The sequence below is a fragment of the Sphaerodactylus townsendi genome, linkage group LG12 (genome assembly GCF_021028975.2).
Source record: "Sphaerodactylus townsendi isolate TG3544 linkage group LG12, MPM_Stown_v2.3, whole genome shotgun sequence".
Classification (NCBI taxonomy): Eukaryota; Metazoa; Chordata; class Lepidosauria; order Squamata; family Sphaerodactylidae; genus Sphaerodactylus; species Sphaerodactylus townsendi.
In genome coordinates, this window is record NC_059436.1 from 51152971 (window position 1) to 51177165 (window position 24195).

The 24195-nt window shown below is 57.5% G+C and overlaps 1 protein-coding gene across 1 annotated transcript in view; it reads right to left on the bottom strand.

Moving 5' to 3' along the window:
* The window catches only part of SPOUT1 (SPOUT domain containing methyltransferase 1), a 27942-nt gene extending 4091 nt beyond the window's left edge, over positions 1-23851 (bottom strand). Inside the window, exons 1-8 of the mRNA XM_048512173.1 lie at positions 23585-23851; positions 20176-20218; positions 16796-16912; positions 15594-15753; positions 12796-12885; positions 11636-11685; positions 1713-1838; positions 920-1022 (exon numbers count right to left, since the gene is read on the bottom strand). Of these exons, the coding sequence (XP_048368130.1) occupies positions 920-1022; positions 1713-1838; positions 11636-11685; positions 12796-12885; positions 15594-15753; positions 16796-16912; positions 20176-20218; positions 23585-23680 (785 nt within the window). The 5' untranslated portion in view covers positions 23681-23851. The remainder of the gene's footprint in view (positions 1-919; positions 1023-1712; positions 1839-11635; positions 11686-12795; positions 12886-15593; positions 15754-16795; positions 16913-20175; positions 20219-23584) is intronic.
* Between the last annotated feature and the right edge of the window lie 344 nt (positions 23852-24195).

Sequence of the window (24195 nt, forward strand, 5' to 3'; positions counted from 1 at the left end):
AAATCACAACCTTACATCTACAGTTTGGAGATGAGCTTTAATTTCAGGAGATCCCTAGATCCCACCTGAAGGCTGACGTCCCTATTCCGAGCACATGGCAGAGGACCCCCCTCCCGCCCCCTGGGATGGTGGGCTTTTGACTAGAGGCAGTGGAGAAAACAGGCCACAAGGGAAACCACCTTCGCTGCCCCCTCTAGGCACCCATTTGCCCAGAGCAGTGGTGGGATCCAAAAATTTGAGTAACAGGTTCCCATGGTGGTGGGATTCAAACTGTGGCATAGCGCCAATGGGGCTGGGCGGGGCACGACGGGGGCGTGGCCGGGCATTCCGGGGGCAAGGCATTCCTGGGAGTGGCTGTGGCAAGGACGCAGCCGCTGCGCCGGTCCTTGGGCGGGAAACGAATGCACGCAGGCGCAGGCTGCCACGCACGCCGGTGCACCTCCTGCTAGACGGCTTCAAGTTCTGCGCGCTACTGCTGAGAGGAGGGGCGTAGCTAAGGCAAAAATCACGGGGCAAAATCACCAATTAGTGACCCGCTCTTGGCATACACAAATAATTAGTAACCTACTCTCGGGAACCTGCTGGATCCCACCTCTGGCCCAGAGGCTTTCTTGCTCATTTCAGCTCTGCTGGTCCCAAAAGGGTGAAAAAACTGTGAGGGAAATTTTGCTCCCTGATGTGGTAGTTCTGAGATTGGGTGGACAGAACAGAGCCACAATTGGGAGGGAGGGAGGGTGGGAAATGCATCTTTGGTCTTGGGACGGAGCCATGAGGGAAGGGTTCACATATGGTTTGTGCCTCATAAAACTCTACAGCCGGCACTGGAGGAAAGGAGGCTCGCTGGACATATGGAGGCTTCTGCTCTGCTTGGAGACAGTATGTGAAACACCATCGAAAACCAATGAGCCCAGCTGGTTACCTGAAAGGAGGCAGGGGGGCCTGGTCCACTGAGATCCCCCGCTCAGACGTCCCGATGGAGAGATCGTAGCCTTCTTTGAAAGGGCATTCCGCGAACACGGCACCTGCAGAAAAGGGACAGAAGCCATCAAATCCTTTATCAATCATCTTATGCGCCTGAGGTAGCAGCTCGAGAGTCACTGAAGCTGGAGTAAAGCTTCTTAGTGTTGGGGGGCACAGCGCCCGGGAGGCTCCCAAGTACGGCAGCCATTCTGCTTGGAAAAGGGTCTCCCACGTGCAACTGACCTTTCCTTCCCAAATGTGGTTTCGGAGAAAACTGCTGACATTGCAGACCCTCTGGCTCCAATGTGTGTACGTGCAAATACCAAATCCTCTGCTCAGACCCCCGTGCTCTTTGCCCTGTCCATTGTATTGTGTTTCCCCTGCCTGCCTGCCTGCCTTGTTTGTTTTTCCTCTTGTAAACTGTCAATAAAAGGGCTTGGGGGGAAACGGGATGGCAGAGTTGCCCCCTGCATCTCTCACTTGCCGAAACGACATGCTGTCTCCGTTGCTGTGAGACAACATCTTAGGATGGAGAAAGGCTTCAATACACAACCATGTCAGCTTCCCCTAAAAATATCTGGGTGTTTTCCCCCGCTGGGGAAGTAAAGAAAGGTGGTGTGTGTGTGCATGCCCAAAGTCACTACCCCACACTTCAGGAACCTTGACATTGCTTAGCCGGCTCACACCTTCTTATTATGACACATACTGTAATTTGGAAGAAAGCAGCAAGTGAAACAAAGACGTGCACTTACTCAAACAGGAAGCTAAGCGAACGCTGTAGCCCCAGTAAAGGCCCGAAACGGTTCGGGGCTTGTGTGACGACACTACTGTGCCCTTCCATGTTCTGCTGTCTGGAACAAGAAGTGAGTGGATCAGTGCTAAAAAAAACCCACCAGAACATGTCCCCAGAGACCCACCAGCACCACCTCTTCCCCAACAGAGTTCATGGTGCATTTATTGTTATTTATTACAATATATATATATATGTAAACCTTTATTAGGCATAGAATCCATATAACAGCCAACATTGTCCAAACAAGTATCCCATACATGAGAACCATCGCAGGTAATCATTTCAAAGTTTCTATAAGGAACCTCGCTACAAAAGTTAAAATCTCGGAGGCGGAATTGTTTAGTAGAAACGTAATCTTCCCCACAGCAGAGTATTCATTAAAGATTACAGGACAAAGAGCAAAAAGTCTGGTCCTAGATCCCTCGTATTTGGGGCAGTTGAGCAATATATGTTCCATGGTTTGAATCGCTGTGATACAATGAGGACATTTCCGCTCCTGCACGTCGATTTTTTGGAACCTTCCTTGTAGCACAGAGCAAGGGAAGGAGTTACATCGAGCCCTAGTGATTATCCATCTATGCTTGGGCTCCTGAAGTAAACTCAAATAATCTGCCATGTGATTGATTTTAAATTTGATATTAAAAAAGAGGGGGGAGCAATTGCTTCTCGCCTTGTCCTGCAGAACTTGAAACTCTTGATCTAGCAGTCGCCTTTTTAATTGAGAGAAGATTTCAGAAGCAGGCAGCATTTGCAAGGCTTCCTTATTACAATATTTATATCCTGCTTTTCAGTACAGGAAATACTGTCAAAGTGGTTTTAATGGTCAAACTCTCAGTTGCGATCCATTTTAAAAAATCACATAAAAACCAACAGAGCAGCAATCCAGCCCTCAAAAGACATGAGGAATCCAGACAATCCAGTCAGCTATTGGGAGCGTGTGACCCTGACAGCAATTTAACTGGCTACCAATCAGCTCTCTAGCCCAATTCGGAGTGTTGATTTTGACATTTAAAGGCCTATGTGAATTGGAATTGGGTTTGTCGAAGGCTTTCGCGGCCGGAATCACTGGGGTGCTGTCTGGTTTCCGGGCTGTATGGCCGTGTTCTAGCAGCATTCTCTCCTGACGTTTCGCCTGCATCTGTGGCTGGCATCTTCAGAGGATCTGATGGTAGGCCCCCCCCCACCCCCCGCCTCCCCCCCCCCCCCACCCCACCCCCCGCTCCCCCCCCCCCCCCCCCCCCCCCCCCCCCCCCCCCCCCCACCCCCCCCCCCCCCAACCCCCCCACCCCACCCACCCCCCCCCCCCCCCACCCCCCCCCCCCCCCACCCCCCCCCCCCCCCACCCCCCCCCCCCCCCACCCCCCCCCCCCCCCACCCCCCCCCCCCCCCACCCCCCCCCCCCCCCACCCCCCCCCCCCCCCACCCCCCCCCCCCCCCACCCCCCCCCCCCCCCACCCCCCCCCCCCCCCACCCCCCCCCCCCCCCACCCCCCCCCCCCCCCACCCCCCCCCCCCCCCACCCCCCCCCCCCCCCACCCCCCCCCCCCCCCACCCCCCCCCCCCCCCACCCCCCCCCCCCCCCACCCCCCCCCCCCCCCACCCCCCCCCCCCCCCACCCCCCCCCCCCCCCACCCCCCCCCCCCCCCACCCCCCCCCCCCCCCACCCCCCCCCCCCCCCACCCCCCCCCCCCCCCACCCCCCCCCCCCCCCACCCCCCCCCCCCCCCACCCCCCCCCCCCCCCACCCCCCCCCCCCCCCACCCCCCCCCCCCCCCACCCCCCCCCCCCCCCACCCCCCCCCCCCCCCACCCCCCCCCCCCCCCACCCCCCCCCCCCCCCACCCCCCCCCCCCCCCACCCCCCCCCCCCCCCACCCCCCCCCCCCCCCACCCCCCCCCCCCCCCACCCCCCCCCCCCCCCACCCCCCCCCCCCCCCACCCCCCCCCCCCCCCACCCCCCCCCCCCCCCACCCCCCCCCCCCCCCACCCCCCCCCCCCCCCACCCCCCCCCCCCCCCACCCCCCCCCCCCCCCACCCCCCCCCCCCCCCACCCCCCCCCCCCCCCACCCCCCCCCCCCCCCACCCCCCCCCCCCCCCACCCCCCCCCCCCCCCACCCCCCCCCCCCCCCACCCCCCCCCCCCCCCACCCCCCCCCCCCCCCACCCCCCCCCCCCCCCACCCCCCCCCCCCCCCACCCCCCCCCCCCCCCACCCCCCCCCCCCCCCACCCCCCCCCCCCCCCACCCCCCCCCCCCCCCACCCCCCCCCCCCCCCACCCCCCCCCCCCCCCACCCCCCCCCCCCCCCACCCCCCCCCCCCCCCACCCCCCCCCCCCCCCACCCCCCCCCCCCCCCACCCCCCCCCCCCCCCACCCCCCCCCCCCCCCACCCCCCCCCCCCCCCACCCCCCCCCCCCCCCACCCCCCCCCCCCCCCACCCCCCCCCCCCCCCACCCCCCCCCCCCCCCACCCCCCCCCCCCCCCACCCCCCCCCCCCCCCACCCCCCCCCCCCCCCACCCCCCCCCCCCCCCACCCCCCCCCCCCCCCACCCCCCCCCCCCCCCACCCCCCCCCCCCCCCACCCCCCCCCCCCCCCACCCCCCCCCCCCCCCACCCCCCCCCCCCCCCACCCCCCCCCCCCCCCACCCCCCCCCCCCCCCACCCCCCCCCCCCCCCACCCCCCCCCCCCCCCACCCCCCCCCCCCCCCACCCCCCCCCCCCCCCACCCCCCCCCCCCCCCACCCCCCCCCCCCCCCACCCCCCCCCCCCCCCACCCCCCCCCCCCCCCACCCCCCCCCCCCCCCACCCCCCCCCCCCCCCACCCCCCCCCCCCCCCACCCCCCCCCCCCCCCACCCCCCCCCCCCCCCACCCCCCCCCCCCCCCACCCCCCCCCCCCCCCACCCCCCCCCCCCCCCACCCCCCCCCCCCCCCACCCCCCCCCCCCCCCACCCCCCCCCCCCCCCACCCCCCCCCCCCCCCACCCCCCCCCCCCCCCACCCCCCCCCCCCCCCACCCCCCCCCCCCCCCACCCCCCCCCCCCCCCACCCCCCCCCCCCCCCACCCCCCCCCCCCCCCACCCCCCCCCCCCCCCACCCCCCCCCCCCCCCACCCCCCCCCCCCCCCACCCCCCCCCCCCCCCACCCCCCCCCCCCCCCACCCCCCCCCCCCCCCACCCCCCCCCCCCCCCACCCCCCCCCCCCCCCACCCCCCCCCCCCCCCACCCCCCCCCCCCCCCACCCCCCCCCCCCCCCACCCCCCCCCCCCCCCACCCCCCCCCCCCCCCACCCCCCCCCCCCCCCACCCCCCCCCCCCCCCACCCCCCCCCCCCCCCACCCCCCCCCCCCCCCACCCCCCCCCCCCCCCACCCCCCCCCCCCCCCACCCCCCCCCCCCCCCACCCCCCCCCCCCCCCACCCCCCCCCCCCCCCACCCCCCCCCCCCCCCACCCCCCCCCCCCCCCACCCCCCCCCCCCCCCACCCCCCCCCCCCCCCACCCCCCCCCCCCCCCACCCCCCCCCCCCCCCACCCCCCCCCCCCCCCACCCCCCCCCCCCCCCACCCCCCCCCCCCCCCACCCCCCCCCCCCCCCACCCCCCCCCCCCCCCACCCCCCCCCCCCCCCACCCCCCCCCCCCCCCACCCCCCCCCCCCCCCACCCCCCCCCCCCCCCACCCCCCCCCCCCCCCACCCCCCCCCCCCCCCACCCCCCCCCCCCCCCACCCCCCCCCCCCCCCACCCCCCCCCCCCCCCACCCCCCCCCCCCCCCACCCCCCCCCCCCCCCACCCCCCCCCCCCCCCACCCCCCCCCCCCCCCACCCCCCCCCCCCCCCACCCCCCCCCCCCCCCACCCCCCCCCCCCCCCACCCCCCCCCCCCCCCACCCCCCCCCCCCCCCACCCCCCCCCCCCCCCACCCCCCCCCCCCCCCACCCCCCCCCCCCCCCACCCCCCCCCCCCCCCACCCCCCCCCCCCCCCACCCCCCCCCCCCCCCACCCCCCCCCCCCCCCACCCCCCCCCCCCCCCACCCCCCCCCCCCCCCACCCCCCCCCCCCCCCACCCCCCCCCCCCCCCACCCCCCCCCCCCCCCACCCCCCCCCCCCCCCACCCCCCCCCCCCCCCACCCCCCCCCCCCCCCACCCCCCCCCCCCCCCACCCCCCCCCCCCCCCACCCCCCCCCCCCCCCACCCCCCCCCCCCCCCACCCCCCCCCCCCCCCACCCCCCCCCCCCCCCACCCCCCCCCCCCCCCACCCCCCCCCCCCCCCACCCCCCCCCCCCCCCACCCCCCCCCCCCCCCACCCCCCCCCCCCCCCACCCCCCCCCCCCCCCACCCCCCCCCCCCCCCACCCCCCCCCCCCCCCACCCCCCCCCCCCCCCACCCCCCCCCCCCCCCACCCCCCCCCCCCCCCACCCCCCCCCCCCCCCACCCCCCCCCCCCCCCACCCCCCCCCCCCCCCACCCCCCCCCCCCCCCACCCCCCCCCCCCCCCACCCCCCCCCCCCCCCACCCCCCCCCCCCCCCACCCCCCCCCCCCCCCACCCCCCCCCCCCCCCACCCCCCCCCCCCCCCACCCCCCCCCCCCCCCACCCCCCCCCCCCCCCACCCCCCCCCCCCCCCACCCCCCCCCCCCCCCACCCCCCCCCCCCCCCACCCCCCCCCCCCCCCACCCCCCCCCCCCCCCACCCCCCCCCCCCCCCACCCCCCCCCCCCCCCACCCCCCCCCCCCCCCACCCCCCCCCCCCCCCACCCCCCCCCCCCCCCACCCCCCCCCCCCCCCACCCCCCCCCCCCCCCACCCCCCCCCCCCCCCACCCCCCCCCCCCCCCACCCCCCCCCCCCCCCACCCCCCCCCCCCCCCACCCCCCCCCCCCCCCACCCCCCCCCCCCCCCACCCCCCCCCCCCCCCACCCCCCCCCCCCCCCACCCCCCCCCCCCCCCACCCCCCCCCCCCCCCACCCCCCCCCCCCCCCACCCCCCCCCCCCCCCACCCCCCCCCCCCCCCACCCCCCCCCCCCCCCACCCCCCCCCCCCCCCACCCCCCCCCCCCCCCACCCCCCCCCCCCCCCACCCCCCCCCCCCCCCACCCCCCCCCCCCCCCACCCCCCCCCCCCCCCACCCCCCCCCCCCCCCACCCCCCCCCCCCCCCACCCCCCCCCCCCCCCACCCCCCCCCCCCCCCACCCCCCCCCCCCCCCACCCCCCCCCCCCCCCACCCCCCCCCCCCCCCACCCCCCCCCCCCCCCACCCCCCCCCCCCCCCACCCCCCCCCCCCCCCACCCCCCCCCCCCCCCACCCCCCCCCCCCCCCACCCCCCCCCCCCCCCACCCCCCCCCCCCCCCACCCCCCCCCCCCCCCACCCCCCCCCCCCCCCACCCCCCCCCCCCCCCACCCCCCCCCCCCCCCACCCCCCCCCCCCCCCACCCCCCCCCCCCCCCACCCCCCCCCCCCCCCACCCCCCCCCCCCCCCACCCCCCCCCCCCCCCACCCCCCCCCCCCCCCACCCCCCCCCCCCCCCACCCCCCCCCCCCCCCACCCCCCCCCCCCCCCACCCCCCCCCCCCCCCACCCCCCCCCCCCCCCACCCCCCCCCCCCCCCACCCCCCCCCCCCCCCACCCCCCCCCCCCCCCACCCCCCCCCCCCCCCACCCCCCCCCCCCCCCACCCCCCCCCCCCCCCACCCCCCCCCCCCCCCACCCCCCCCCCCCCCCACCCCCCCCCCCCCCCACCCCCCCCCCCCCCCACCCCCCCCCCCCCCCACCCCCCCCCCCCCCCACCCCCCCCCCCCCCCACCCCCCCCCCCCCCCACCCCCCCCCCCCCCCACCCCCCCCCCCCCCCACCCCCCCCCCCCCCCACCCCCCCCCCCCCCCACCCCCCCCCCCCCCCACCCCCCCCCCCCCCCACCCCCCCCCCCCCCCACCCCCCCCCCCCCCCACCCCCCCCCCCCCCCACCCCCCCCCCCCCCCACCCCCCCCCCCCCCCACCCCCCCCCCCCCCCACCCCCCCCCCCCCCCACCCCCCCCCCCCCCCACCCCCCCCCCCCCCCCCCCCCCCCCCCCCCCACCCCCCCCCCCCCCCCCCCCCCCCCCCCCCCACCCGACCCCCCCCCCCCCACCCCCCCCCCCCCCCACCCCCCACCCCCCCCACCCCCCCCCCCCCCCGACACCCCCCCCCCCCCCCACCCCCCCCCCCCCCAATTAACTGGAAGGAAGAGAATTTATGGCGGGGGTCCCCAACCTTTTTGAGCCTGTGGGCCCCTCAGGAATTCTGACATAGGGTGGTTGGTGGTCACAACCACAAAATGGCCGCCTAGAGAGGCGGAGCCAGTCCAAAATGGCCACCCTGGGAGGTGGAGCCAGGATTGCCAGGCCTCCTGCTATGATAAGAAACCTTCTGCCAGCAAGCCCTGCTGCCCACCTGCTGCTCTGAGTGGTGGTGAGAGAAAAATAAAGAACAATAACATTAGTACATCACCTCTGGGTTAAACCAGGACTGTGGTGACAGGGCAGCTCCAACAATCAGAGGAAACTCTATGGTTTTACCAGGGGCGTAATGCCCATTGGGCAAGGTGGGCAGCTGCCCAGGGCACCACCTTGTGGAGGGCATCAAAATGCAGGGTTCGTTTTTGGGTATTTTAGTAGTTTTCCATTTTTGGCCTGCAGGGGGTGCAGTTTGTAGGCTAGCGATACCAAAATTTCAGAGTATCATCAGGAGACTGTCCTTATGCCACCCCCCAAGTTTGGTGCAGTTTGGTTCAGGGGGGCCAAAGTTATGGGCCATCATAACTGTTGCCCCCATCTCCTATTAGCTCCCATTGGAAACAATAGGGGATGGGGCACCCCCTTTGGGAGTCCATAACTTTGGACTCCTTGAACCAAACCTCACTAAACTTGGGGGGTAGCATAAGGACAGTCTCCTGAGGACACGCTGAAATTGTGGTGTTGATATGTCTAAAAATGCACCCTCTGCATGCATCAATGTCCTGGTGCAAAAAAAATTTGGTCATGGTGGAGTGGCTGCCCATGGGGGGGTGGGGGGATCCAACTCAGGTTTTGCCCAGAGCTACAGTTTGCCTCGTTACGCCCCTGGGTTTTACCATGGTCTGGTGATTCGTGGAGCCTCCGTTGTCACTTCTGGGTTTTACCAGGAGGTGACCTAGCAATGTCACTCCCCCGTGTCCAGGTCCCAGCTCTCCTACCCGTTGCCAGGCTCAGCAAAACTCAGCAGAGCCAACTACATAAACAAAGGAAGTCCAAGTGCCGCAGGGGATAAGACTAATCTACTGGGAAAGAGGAGTGAGGGAGAATAAAGCCAACACTGTAGTGGCAGCTGCCCAAAAACAAAGTTATTTTAATCTGCAGATCTCCAACAGCCAATCAGAAGCCCTCCCCCACTTTTTCTACAAACAAGTGCTTGGAAAGGTATGGTTGGGTGCCACTATGCCCATGGTGGCGAACCTATGGCACTCCAGATGTTCATGGACTACAATTCCCATCAGCCCCTGCCAGCATGGCCAATTGACCGTGCCATAGGTTCGCCACCACTGCACTATGCGGACCCATGATTTTTGGCACAGCGAGGAACCAGAGGTTGCTTTCTGGCACGAGGTGATCTCTAAGGAATTATTACGGCCAATTTCTGCTACAAAACATGGCATCCTTGCAGTTTCCCAACGGCAGTGCCCATACCCCAAAACAACCCCGTGTCTGCCCAGTGAGATAGCAGCCTTCCGCACAACTAGGATACAGGTGGTGGTAGACAGTCACGGATCAGCAAATGGGCAGAGGGGATAGGAAGGGAGAATCACAAGCAAGAGACAGCAGGCAAGTTGGGCCACGGATGAAAGAATGTATGAAATAACTGAAAAGGAACGAGCCTAGAGAAGGGACCTCAGCTGACCATCAGGAGGAGCTCCAAACTGGGAGGGGCTCGCAACAGGGCCACTTGGGCGGAAGCAAAAGCAGGGAGGAGGCCAGGGTCGGAGAAAGCTCCTTATGCCCATGGAGCAAAACAGGAGCACAAACCCGAACTGCTGGCATTGTGCCCACTGTCCATGGTGGAGACCGGGTAAAGTCTAGGACAGTGGTGGCGAACCTTTGGCACTCCAGATGTTATCGACTACAATTCCCGTCAGTCCTTGCCAGCATAGCCAATTGGCCATGCTGGCAGGGGCTGATGGGAATTGTAGTCCATAACATCTGGAGTGCCAAAGGTTCGCCACCACTGGTCTAGGACAGGGGTAGGGAACCTTTCTCACCCAAAGAGCCATTTGGACCCGTTTTCCACAGAAAAGAAAACACTTGGGAGCCGCAAATACTTTTTTGACATTTAAAATGGTGCAGTGAACGTGATTCAAAATGCAGACTGGGTGTGCAGCAGAAATCCCAGTATTGTTTATCTCTGATATTTAAAAAAACAAAACAAAAAAAACTTTTTTGCAGGGATTCCCTAGTCTGCAACCCTCAGTAGATCCATTTGGTATCGTGACTCTGTTCAAAGGTGATTGCAGCAGTTTACAAACAGAGAATCAACTTGACCCACAAATTCGCCTACATTTCCCATCCCCCTTCTTCTCTCTGCTTCCAAGCCCCATATGTCCTCTCCTCCCAGCTTCCCTGTCACTCCTTCTCCATCGCTTAGCCTGGATATGCCTGGGGCCCAGTTTCACATCATACCCCCGGGACCCACATTTCTGGACCTATTCACTAAATCCTTAAGATCTCCACCTCACCAGGTAGGGCCTCAGTGCCCCAAACCTGCCCCATCTTTGGTGGAAGAGACCAGCTGCTTTGATCCAAACACCTAATAGACAAATTTGGGGGAGGAGGAAAGGCGATTCTGGGTCTTTAGACATGGGGGGAGCTGGAACGGAAGGCTGAGATTTCCCACCGTTTGACTCCTCGCCGCTTCGCTTTAAATGCCAGCACAGCTATTGTCCAGAATCTCCTTGATTTTTATTTCACTTTTTTGTCAAAGGCGCCATGCCAAAGCCTCCCGGACCGCCCCTCCTTTCTCCTTCTCTCTTCCCCGGATCTTCCACCTTTAGCCTTCCGCCTCTCGACGCTTCTGCTGGTAGGTCGCCTCACCCTGCCTGCGGCTCGAATAACTCCAGATCCTAAGTGGGCCAGCATGCGTTGCTGCGGGCGGTGCCCCCCCTCTAGGCTCCCACTTAATCTCTATGCCACGCAGCCTCCCGGCTCTGGGGCTCCTGGGGCCACCGGGGCTTTTCTCTGGAGCGGGGCCTCGGCTCCTCCCCGAGTCGGGTTGCTTACTGTAGTCGACGGGGAAGCGCCGCCGCCAGTCTATCTTTGCAGCCGCCCCTCACCCGGGCACGCACGGCTCCTCCTGGCAGATCGCAGCAGCAGCGGTAGCAACAGGTGCGCGCCAGGCCTGGGCTCAACAACCAAACTGCGCCCACCTCCGCTGGCCCGTTTTATCTCCTCCTCCCCGCACCAGACTGGTGAAGGTTGGTCCGGACGGGGGACTGTCCAGAACCTGGTGATTGGCAGCGGCCGCGGCTCCCCCCACTCCTCATTGGCTGACCAGCCACGGAGCCGCGGTACAACGACAAAAGAGCCGCATGCGGCTCTGGAGCCGCAGGTTGCCGACCCCTGGTCTAGGACAATGGGTAAAGTCTAGGACAATTGCTGACGCCATCTTTATTAAATTTACCGCTGTGTTTTACATTTAATTTTAATGGGGTTTTGTTTGTATATGCTGTATGAGGAAATTATGTTGTGCACCGCCCAGAGCCCTTCAGGGATAGGGCGGTATACAAAACCCATGAATGAATGAATGAATGAATGAATGAATGAATGAATGAATGAATGAATGAATGAATGAATGAATGAATGAATGAATGAATGAATGAATGAATGAATGACGGCTTTAAGCCTTACCTGCAAACTGCAGATCCTGGTGTTTGGGGAAAAAAGATTTCCTTAGGTATCTGTTCATAAAGAAAACAAGAAAGCCACATTCTGTTCATTTGGGGCAATCAAAACAAGGAAAGGACTGGAGTAGCATTCTTTCAGAACTGAAAGATTTGGGACTTTTAGTTTGAAGAGAAGACCACTGGAAAGAGGGAGGAGATTTGATACAGGTGTATAAAATTATGCACGGCATGGAGGATTTTCCCTCCCTGTCCTGTATAACAGGAAATTAAAACCAACAAATGCAATTGATGGGCAGTCAGTTCACGACCAACAATCCATGTACCATGGAACAGATGGAACTCACTGCCACAAGATGCATTTGCAGCTGCTAGCTTAGATGGCGTTGAAAAGAGATGAGACAACTTCATGGAGGACAGATCCACTAAGTGGCTATCAGCCATGATTGCTAGATGAAACCTCCATGTTCAGAGGCAGTATTTGCTAGGAAAAGTATTTGCTAGGAAACGGACTGCATCAAGGACTATTATTTTCATGCCCCACCTGCAGACTTCCAGAGGCATCTAGCTGAGCACCACAGCAAAAAGACCAGATGAACCGTTAATCTGGACCAGATTATGTGAATAGGCATAGCTACCAAGATCATCCGGTAAACCAACCAAACCTTTGAAACAGCATCAATTCCGTGAGTTCTGCAGGGCCTGTAAGACGGAGCTGTTCCGCCGGGCCTTTGGAGGGACCGGCCGCTGATGGTGCTCCCCCCCCCCCCATTTCCTTTGGCTTTTTACACCTGGGCCTCTTATCATCTTATGGGACTCGCCGCCCCTCCCTCTTAGGAGAGGATTTTTTAAAAATGGGGTTGTCGGACGCCACTTATAATTTTTATATCTTTTCTATCTAGTTTTCATTGTTTTATCGCTGCTTTTATAGGTTTTAGCTATTTTATGATTGTCCTATGACTGTACTACAACTGTATGTTGTGCACCGCCCGGAGCCCTTCGGGGATATGGCGGTATGAAAGTCTAAAGAATAAATAAATAAATAAATTCTCCGTCCCTTTCCAAGATGCTGATTTCTTACTCTTTTCGCCCTGAACAATCTGCACAAGATCCCTCAGCAATATTGAAACTATTCAGATTTTTTCACAGCTCTCCTGTGAGACTCACTGTGGACACTCCAGATACTGCAAAATCCGGGCCAGTTGAACACAGGCATGCCCTCTCTTCTTGATCCCCTCAAATTCTCCTTCGACAGTCCTGAAAGGAAAAAAAACAGAACAAACCTTTCAAACCGTGAGCCGTTTACACACTTGTGGCCTCCTTCTCATTCAGCGTACATTCCCTTTGGGTTGGATCCTCAGTTCTGCACACATTTTCCCCTCTTCAGAACTTCAGAACTTACTGCTCTTCAGATCAGACTCTCCATGCAGTTTTCCAAACCAGTTAAAGTGTGACTTTTTGGTCGATTCCGCACTTGCGTTATCGACCTAAGTTCGAGCTGCGTTCGACCTATGCGTGTCTCGCGCACAACCCCCTGGATCAACTCTGAGCCTTGTACCAGCTTCACTCGCGTGTAACCGTCAAATTTCCAACTCCAGTTGGGAACTACTCCTTTTTCAGGGAACGATGCTCGAACTTAGCTCGATTCCAGTAAAGTGCAGAATCTCTGGTGCCAGGAGTCCCCCATTCAGCCTATCACAGCTGAGTGTTTCGGGCATGCGTACAGCTGGCCAATCAAAAAACGCCACCTTCGTCCCTCCATTCCTGTGGCAGTTTTTTTTATAACGTGTGTGGGGATAGACGGAACATGGCCGTAGACCAGTAGCCAATCAGAACGAAGTGGCGAAGAGGCACAGGATGATTCCGCCCTCTGAGTTGGGATCAAGCTGGTGGCAGTGGGGAACAACAATGGCTTCGACCTAGGTTAGTACCCTTCTCAGGGAACTGGGTCGAACCTATTTTACTCGTGTGCGGAATCGCCCTTTGTCTCCCTCTGCAGGGAGAGCAGAGCTTCCTTTGGGTTTCCTGCTCCTCCCCCCTGTCCCCAATGACAAAACACCAGTTGGCATTTCAGAAGGAGCAGTGTGGGTTCTTTATGATTCTTTTAATTGTAATCAACGTAGGTCTCATGCGGGAGTGCTAAACCACTGAAATGCCCCTCCCCCCCCCCAAAAAAAAGGGGGTAAGCAATCTCCCCCATTGAAAGTTGCAGAAACAAGGAAGAATGCCAGGAAGGCAAAATGGTGGCTTGGCAGGAATATGGTGTAAATGAAAAGAAACGCTGGAAAACCCCACTGTGGAGCAAACAACCCCGGTGCAAGTTCTGCACGCACAAAGATCCACAGGTTCTCTGTTCCACCCAAAGGCTTCTGGATTGCTTCCCTCTGTGGAGACCATTGTATGAGAAAACACCTAGCTCCACATTTTATCTGGCACAGGACCAAATGTGACTGATTTGGTAGAGAAATATTGTTATTATTTAATCTTAATTATACAACATGCTTTCATGATTAAAGAACTACGTGTATATTACACTGAAATACTTTCAACAATCAGATAAGATGGGGTATTATTACCATCACTGGGGCAGGGTGAAGAGAAACAGCTGGTCCCAGGTTATCCAGTTCGTGGCAGAGATTATGTTCAAACCTAAGACTTGCTAATTATTTTTTTATTTGTAGGGAATGCGATAGAAAAATATAGGCCCAGTTCATCCAGAAGTCACCATCTGACTGTAGTGGCTATCAGTTCTAACAAGTCAGGCCCCGGGCCCATTCCAGCCCAGCCTCTCTGCATGCTCTCTCTCCCCATTTCCAACCGATGGGAATTCTTCTTATATCACAAGAATCAACGAAGTTGTACAGCAATGATTACAATGATATACTCATAGATAAGTCGACCAAGATATAAGTCGAGGCACCTAATTTTACCACAAAAAACTGGGAAAACTTATTGACTCGCATATAAGTCGAGGGTGGGAAATGCAGCAGCTACTGGTAAATTTCAAAAATAGAAATAGATACCAATAAAATTACATTAATTGAAGCTTCAGTAGGTTAAATGTTTTTGAATATTTATTTCAAAGAAAAACACTAAACTAGCTCTGTAAGTGGAAAAGAGGGTCAACAAAAACAATATGGTCTCAACAATAACTTTAAAAGTACAAAAAATGTAGTCCCATCTACTTTTAGCTCCCATTGGAAACAATGGGGGTTGGGGCACCCATTTTGGGGATCCATAACTTTGGACCCCCTGAACCAAACATCACCAAACCTGGCTGGTATCAGCAAGAGATTATCCTGATGATACCACCCAGGTCTGGTGAAGTTTGGTTCAAGGGGTCCAAAGTTATGGACCCTCAAAATGTAGCCCCATCTACTATTAGCTCCCATTGGGGCACCCCTTTTGGAGGTCCATAACTTTGGACCCCCTGAACCAAACTTTACCAAACTTGGCAGGTATCATCAGAAGTGTCACCTGATAATATTCTGAAATTGTGGTGCTACTAGCCTAAAAACTGCGCCCCCTGGAGGCTGACAAAGTAAAAACCCTAAAAAAATTTAACAGCTGACTCGTGTATAAGTCGAGGGGGGCTTTTTCAGCACAAAAAAATGTGCTGAAAAACTCGACTTATACACGAGTATATATGGTAACTTATTCTCCTGATGTTGCAAGAAAAAACTCCCACACTGCCAGAAAAAGAGCAAGTCACCAGAAGTGAAAAAAGAGGGTGTGAAACAGTGTTTTCTGATCATTGCATCACATTGCCAGGAACCAGCAGATGTTATGGTCAGCTGGAGAGTTCTGTCCACGCAGAGCCTCTTTTCAGGCCTGCTCTATACCATGGGCAACAGATCCTGTTTCCACTCTTGTGTTCCACGCAAAAACAACCTAACGGAAGTGAAAACTGGTACAGGGGCTGGGGCCGAGGGTCACCTCAGTAACCAAACACAGCGAGTTCTCACTTTGGATCTTCTCCTTGTTCATCGAACACCACAATCTCGTCCACGCAGAAGATGGTGCAGGCCCTGGCAATCTGGCCAGCGAGGTAAGTTCGTAGCTCTGGTGACTGCGCGTTGTTGAGAATGGAGCCCGGAAGGGCAACACTGACCGTATAGTGACGCCCTAAAAAAAGAAAGAAAAGGCATTAAGATTGCAAAGGCAGAATCTGCCAAAAATGATTCCTAGACTCTAGTACATAAACAGCCGTTTGGATCAGTCACCCGAACATCATTCAGTCTAGCAGTCCATTCTAGGCTATTATTTAATTATTTGGAAAAATATATTGAAGCACAATGTTATCTCGCTACATACGTCATTAGATGTGTTGCGTGTTTTGGCTGTTTTCTCTTTCATTTATCTGTTACATGAGGTTTTTTATTTTTTTAAAAAAAGTGCATGTTTATATTTTGAAATCTTTGGGGAGACCCACTTTGGAGGGGGGTTTTTTTGTGAAGAAGAAGAGTTTGGATTTATATCCCCTCTTTCTCTCCTGCAGGAGACTCAAAGGGGCTGACAATCTCCTTGCCCTTCCCCCCTCACAACGAACACCCTGTGAGGTGGGTGGGGCTGAGAGAGCTCCAAAGAACTGGGCTAGCCCAAGGTCACCCAGCTGGCGTTTGTGGGAGTGCACAGGCTAACCTGAATTCCCCAGAGAAGCCTCCACAGCTCAGGCAGCAGAGCTGGGAATCAAACCCGGTTCCTCCAGATTAGATACACGAGCTCTTAACCTCCTATGCCACTGCTGCTCCCTGCCTCAAGGAGCATCTATATATTTAATTCCAGGGCTGGGGCGAGGGGGAACCATGCCTGGGGCACGCGTGCACCCTGTGCCCCTGCCACACCCCCGCACCAGCGCACGCCCGGTGCATTGCGTGCCCCCCTGGCGCTACGCCACTGTCTAATTCCCATATGTATCCTGTCTGTGGATACTTAAATCTGCAGATAGGGAGCATACTCGCTCCAACAGAAAAATTTGCTGACCCAATCTCTCTCTCAATATTTCTCATATCATGTATCACCTGACCCCCTGCTTTTCTTTGCTGGCAATGCAAGCGATTGAATCCAGGACCATCTGCACGCACAACATCTTCCTCTGAGCTGCCGCCCCTTCCCTAAACAATCTGGTACTCGATCCAACTTCTACCACGTTCACAGAAAGAGCTACCTTTGTCTTCCTCGGGCTTCGCCTCTTCTTTCTGTTTCTCCACCAGCTCCTGCATTCTCTTCTTTTCCAATTTTCTCAGCAGCTTTATCTCCTTCCATTTTTTCTTCTCCTCCTTTTCTGGAACAGGTAAAGAAAGGATGCAGGAAACATGTCAAGGTAAAAAGGGCAGGTACCACTGCTGGGATTTAAACATTACTCAAAAGGTAGAGGATGCTGGAATTATTGGGAATCAAGAAATCAAAGACTGCTTTTTTTCCCCAAAGGTCAAATGCTCTCGCTAAGCACATCCAACCTCCCACAAATCTGTCATCCATGGTTCTGCATAATCCCCATTTGCCAGCAGCCGTCTGTGCTACCGTGTTTCCCCGAATATAAGACAGTGTCTTATATTAATTTTTGCTCCCAATGATGCGCTATGTCTTATTTTCAGGGGATGTCTTATATTTCTGTATTCAGTTCGTCAGGCATGCTTCCAAACAAAAACTTTGCTACGTCTTACTTTTGGGGGATGCCTTATATTTCGCACTTCAGCAAAACCTCGACTACGTCTTATTTTCCGGGGATGTCTTATATTCAGGGAAACAGGGTAGCACCTATGCAAGCAGCCATCTCCCGCATTATGTAGCAGTGAGTTGCACAAGTTATTTCTGCACTGAACAAACCATGTTTTTGCCTGCCTACCAATTTCATGGGAAGCCTTTCCCCATAAGTTTGGCAGTTTGAGAAAAGGAAAACAAGTTCTCTTCAACCACTTTCTCCACATCATCTATTGTTTTATACGCCCTGACCATGTTCCCCATTTGTCTTATTATCAAACCAAGAATCCCCAAACTCTTTCGCTTCTCCTTACTGGGAAGGAGAAAATAATTCAACCACTGGAATATTTGGAATGCCTTTTTCTGCATCTCTTCCCATTCTCTCCCACACTAGCACCACAGCACATTCAACATTTTTTTCTCTCTTTCTCACAATACTAGAACCAGGGGGCATCCATTGAAAATGCTGGGGGGAAGAATTAGGACTAATAAAAGGAAACACTTCTTCACACAACGTGTGATTGGTGTTTGGAATATGCTGCCACAGGAGGTGGTGATGGCCACTAACCTGGATAGCTTTAAAAGGGGCTTGGACAGATTTATGGAGGAGAAGTCGATCTATGGCTACCAATCTTGATCTTCCTTGATCTCAGATTGCAAATGCCTTAGCAGTCCAGGTGCTCGGGAGCAGCAGCAGCAGCAGCAGCAGCAGAAGGCCATTGCTTTCACATCCTGCACGTGAGCTCCCAAAGGCACCTGGTGGGCCACTGCGAGTAGCAGAGTGCTGGACTAGATGGACTCTGGTCTGATCCAGCCGGCTTGTTCTTATGTTCTTAACAGCAGGTGTTTTCCAAAACTTTAGTAAAAATATACTCAAAAGCAGAGATGTGGAGCAAAAAATTTCCCAATTCTAAAGAGTCACTGATAAAATTAACAACAATGAATAAGTATCACAGCCAAGAGAAGGTTAGGAAAGTCTGGCAGTTTCATAGCTGCAATGAAAGTATTACATGATAAGCCCTAGGAACTGTGAGAGAACTTGTCTGTTCTATTGCTCCGTAAATGGCCGTTGGGAAGAATAAAACCACAAAGACACGTAACAATCCCAATTTAAAAAAAACCCAGTTATTCACGTAGGCTGCACAGATCAGAACAAACCCAAAGCTAACATTCCCTCACATGGTAGAACGGATATTACAAGATACAGTATAAGTCTTCCAACACTTATAACTAAACATAAACAACCACATAGTCCATTCTTTCTTGAACTCATCCAGGAGGATATGCCAGGAACATCCTTGTGTACACTAGTTGACATTTTATTTACAAGGAGAAACGAAAGGCAGAGATGGGAGCGGGCAACTCATAATAGAGAGCCAATACACCCATTAGAAGCCTCAAAGAATTGTTGGAACTGTGATTGAACATACTAACAGTCCATACTGAGGAAGACGCACGAAAAACGTTCTCTACGCACGAAACGTTTTTATGTAGAACCTACAGAAGTGGAATATGGACAATATGAAACTGAAGCTTTGTCTCTGAAAAAAGAATCGGCAGGAATTGAATGGACTAAGTGGTTGTTTATGTTTAGAAGAAGAAGAAGAAGAGTTTGGATTTATATCCCCCCTTTCTCTCCTGCAGGAGACTCAAAGGGGCTGACAATCTCCTTGCCCTTCCCCCCTCACAACAAACACCCTGTGAGGTGGGTGGGGCTGAGAGAGCTCCGAGAAGCTGTGACTAGCCCAAGGTCACCCAGCTGGCGTGTGGGAGTGTACAGGCTAATCTGAATTCCCCAGATAAGCCTCCACAGCTCAGGCAGCAGAGCTGGGAATCAAACCCGGTTCCTCCAGATTAGATACACGAGCTCTTAACCTCCTACGCCACTGCTGCTCTCCTTAGTTATAAGTGTTTAGTTATAAGTGTTGGAAGGCTTATACTGTATCTTGAAGAACTCTGTCAGAGAAATGGAGGAAATGTAAATACAAATAGAAGTGTTAAGTTGATTAATTATATGTCAGATCAATATATAAGATTGGATACAGTCAGAGTGCAATGTGTGGATTTCTTAGTATTTAGGCTAGTGTTGACATTGCACTCTTAGAGATAGTGGGAACGGATATTACAGTCACCAATCTGATATGGAACTAACCAGTAAAGAAAATGACGCCATGGAAAGTGAAGGTCCCCAGCTCCTCCAGAGATACATTATATAGACAGGTGGACAACTCCCTCCAAGGAATACCAAGCATAATTCTTGGGCTGCGCTAAAATTAAGCATGTCAACATTTTTCTATGCCTTTGTTTCCCCCCTTAAATTAATGTAAGGGAACAACAGTAATTATTAAAATAAAATGTAATCAAGTCACAGCCATCTCATGGCAAGGCAAGAGACATTTGCCATTACTCGCCTCTGCGTAGCAACCTTGGACTTCTTTGGTGGTCTCTCACTCAAGTACTAACTTTGGCTGACCCTGCTCTGTTTGAATGGAACATTTAAACCACAATTGATTTGGTTTTTTTCCCAGATATTTCAGAGCATGCATTGGTTATGACCGGGACTCAAAATTAAACATTGGGTACACTGACATTTTATTTACAAAATATAAACATGTTCAATTAATTCATGCTCCATTTATCAGAAGATTTTCAGGAATATTTTCTGATGTCATTCTTCTGGAAAACCCCCATCACTGCCCAAAAGGATGTTTCCGGGTTTTGAACGTGCCAAATGGTGGAATTACCACCTTGAACCAAAGAGGCTTGCTTTTGACAAATTCAGGTGGCCGTTTTAGGAAGATTTACGAGGCAGAAGATATCCAGGGCCCCCAAAAGCTGCCTTACTTCCTTGCTTCCATTTCCGCCAGTCAATCTTCCTTTCTTCACCCTAGAGAAGAAAGATGGAGTTAGAAATTGCAGCAACTAGTGTACACAAGGGGATTCCTGGCATATCCTCCTGGATGAGTTCAAGAAAGAACGTCCACTGCAAAGCTCTACAACCCTCGGCATTGAAGCCACCTTTGCAGGGATCCATCAAGCGTGTTGGTTGTAGACAGAGATGGGATCCAGCAGGTTCTCACAGGTTCCCGAGAGTAGGTTACTAATTATTTGTGTGCCGAGAGGGGGTTACTAATTGGTGATTTTGCCATGTGATTTTTGCCTTAGTTACACCCCTCCTCTCAGCAGTAGCGCGCAGAACTGGAAGCAGTCTAGCAGGAGGTGCACCGGCGTGCGTGGCAGCCTGCGCCTGCGTGCATTCGTTTCCCGCCCAAGGACCGGCACAGCGGCTGCGTCCTTGCCACAGCCCCACCCAGGAATGCCCCGCCCCCGGAATGCTCGGCCACGCCCCCGTCGTGCCCCGCCCAGCCCCAGTGGCGCTAAGCCACAGTTTGAATCCCACCACCATGGGAACCTGCTACTAAAAATTTTGGATCCCACCACTGGTTGTAGAGTTTTGCTGTGGATTATCTTTCTTGAACACTTCTCAGTGGCTTAGCACCCGCTCTGAATGCAGAACATTCCCAGTTCAGTCCTTGGCATCCCCAGTAGATGGAACTGGCAAAGATCTTTTGGACTCAGTTCCTGGAGCCTCAGCCAGTCAGAGAAAACAATCTTGAGGGGTATACATTAGTGGAAGCTTCACACAAAACACACACCTTCCTCCACATGGCATGGTCTCCCATTATTCAAAGTTTTTTGCACATGGAAGTTATCTATCTTAGTCAGATTCATACTCTGTCTGCAACCCTGATCTTATAAAGGATCTGGTATTCTGAGTATCCTTGGATAAGATCCTGTGTCCACATTCAATCTTTGGCAGTGGTCATAGAATTAAGAGCAGTGGTGCAGCAGTTGGAGCAGCAGTGGCATAGTGGTTAAGGGCAGGGGTACTCTAATCTGGAGGAACTGGGTTTGATTCCCAGCTCTGCCGCTTAAGCTGTGGAGGCTTATCTGGGGAATTCAGAGTAGCCTGTGCACTCCAACACGCATCAGCTGGATGACCTTGGGCTAGTCACAGCTTCTGGGAGCTCTCTCAGCCCCACCTACCTCCCAGGGTGTTTGTTGTGAGGGGGAAAGGAGTTTGTAAGCCCCTTTGAGTCTCCTTACAGGAGAGAAAGGGGGGATATAAATCCAACTTTTCTGCTCTTCTTAATTATGAAATGGAGTTCCCCTTTTATTCCACTGTCCCTCCAAATAGCACATGTGTGATTCTTTCCCACATTTTATTCACAACCACCCTGCAAAGAGGGTTACACCAGGAAGGCTGGGTCCACTGGTAATTTTCCACTAAGCAAATACACCAGATGGGACACTGAGATACACTGTCAAGACACTTGATCAACCTTAGTAGCATCAACCTTACCGTGTTTCCCCGAAAATAAGATAGTGTCTTATATTAATTTTTTCTCCCAAAGATGCGCTATGTCTTATTTTCGGGGGATATTTCTGTGTTCTGTTCGTCAGGCATGCTTCCAAACAAAAACTTACTTTTAGGGAATGCCTTATATTTCCCACTTCAGCAAAACCTCTACTACGTCTTATTTTTCGGGGATGTCTTATATTCGGGGAAACAGGGTAGTATCAACAAATTGTTTGTGTTTTTTAATGCTTTTCCATAGAAGGCAAAGAGCGCAGCTGGATGCTGGCACTATTTAGAATCTGAATATTTGGCCTACCCTTCACACAAGATGCTTATAAGGAAAGGTCTTAAGATCATGGCCTGAAACACCTAATTTTGCCTCTCCTCTCTCAATACCAGCTGCTATTGGGTAGACAAGAACGTGAAAAGTTGCTGCATTCAACCCTGCTTGTGGGCTTCTCCAAAGGTACCTTGCTGGACGCTGTTAGAAGAAGAGTTTGGATTTACATCCCCCCTTTCTCTCCTGCAGGAGACTCAAAGGGGCTGAAAATCTCCTTGCCCTTCCCCCCTCACAACAAACACCCTGTGAGGTAGGTGGGGCTGAGAGAGCTCCAAGAAGCTGTGACTAGCCCAAGGTCACCCAGCTGGCGTGGGTGGGAGTGCACAGGCTAATCTGAATTCCCCAGATAAGCCTCCACAGCTCAGGCGGCAGAGCGGGGAATCAGACCCGGTTCCTCCAGATTAGATACACGAGCTTTTAACCTCCCACGCCACCGCTGCTCCCTGGAGAAAACAGAACACTGGGTATGGCTGCCAGGACTCCACTGGCCACCAGCAAGGGGACTGGGGGGTAGAGTTGCCAGTTCCTAGAGATTTGGAGGGATGAAGGCTGGGGAAGGGTACAATGTCACAGAGCCCACCTTCTAAAGCATTCATTTCCTCCAAGGCAACAGATCTCCGTAGTCTGGAGATCAGTTGCAATTCTGTGGGATCCCTAGGTCCCACCTGGAGGCTGACAGCCCTAACACTGGGCCTTGAGGGGCACCTTGATCTCTTAAGAACATAAGAACGAGACTGCTGGATCAGACCAGAGTCAATCTAATCCAGCACTCTGCTACTCGCAGTGGCCCACCAGGTGCCTTTGGGAGCTCACCTGCAGGATGTGAAAGCAAGGGCCTGCTGCTGCTCCCGAGCACCTGGTCTGCACATAGGTGTCAAACTCGGGGCCCTCCAGATGTTATGGACTACAGTTCCCATCATCCCCTGCCAGCATGATGCTGGCAGGGGATGATGGGAACTGTAGTCCATAACATCTGGAGGGCCGCGAGTTTGACACCTGTGTGCTAAGGCATTTGCAATCTCAGATCAAGATTGGTAGCCAGAGATTGACTTCTCCTCCATAAATCTGTCCAAGCCCCTTTTAAAGCTATCCAGGTGAGTGGCCATCACCACCTCCTGTGGCAGCATATTCCAAACACCAATCACACGTGGCGTGAAGAAGTGTTTCCTTTTATTAGTCCTGATTCTTCCGCCCAGCATTTTCAACGGATGCCCCCTGGTTCTAGTATTGTGAGAAAGAGAGAAAAATTTCTCTCTGTCCACATTTTCTACCCCATGCATAATTTTATAGACTTCAATCATATCCCCCCTCAGACGTCTCCTCTCCAAACTAAAGAGTCCCAAACGCTGCAGCCTCTCCTCATAAGGAAGGTGCTCCAGTCCCTCAATCGTCCTCGTTGCCCTTCTCTGCACTTTTTTCTATCTCTTCGATATCCTTTTTTGAGATGTGGCGACCAGAAGTGAACACAGGACTCCAAGTGCGGTCACACCACGGCTTTATCTTCAGGTCCCTCAGCTGGTCCCCCCCCCCCCTTCATTTCCACGTTAGTTCACCTTTGCAAAGCAGAAACGGGAAAGGGGGCGCGTCCAGCCTGCTTGTGCAGCTCTCGCAAGCAAAGGGGTTCTCGCCTCTTCTGGTCTTAAGAACATTTCTGAACTCGTTCAAGGCGCCCAGCTGAGAGTAAAGCCACATCTGGTCGCCACATCTGAGAGTAAAGCCTCCATGTCCCAGGCCAGTCTACCTCGGAAGACCGACCAAGCAGAAGCCAGGCTGTGAGCCCACTGGAGACTAGCCTGGCGATGCACCCCTTTGACCCAGCCAGGGCGACATTCCCACGTGCCAGCCGCAGCGCTTCCCCCTGACCCAGCCGCCCTTGGGATCCGTTAACCCCTCGCCCGCCGGCTTCCTCCCCTCCTCCCCGACCCACGTGTACCTCCCGCGCGCGCCTCTCGCCGCTCCTCTCCGCCATGTTCCCCGGGCAACTTCCGCCTCGCTCGCCTGACTGCTTCTGATTGGACCAAAAGACCTGGGCGGAGCCACAGCGGGGAGGACAGGGGAGGGGGGCGTGTCCTCTTTGGCAAGCTTCTGTTTGCGCAGCTCTTGCAAGCAAAGGGGTTCTTGCTGCTTGGCTGGGTCTGCGTAAGGGGGGGGGGGCAGGGCCCCT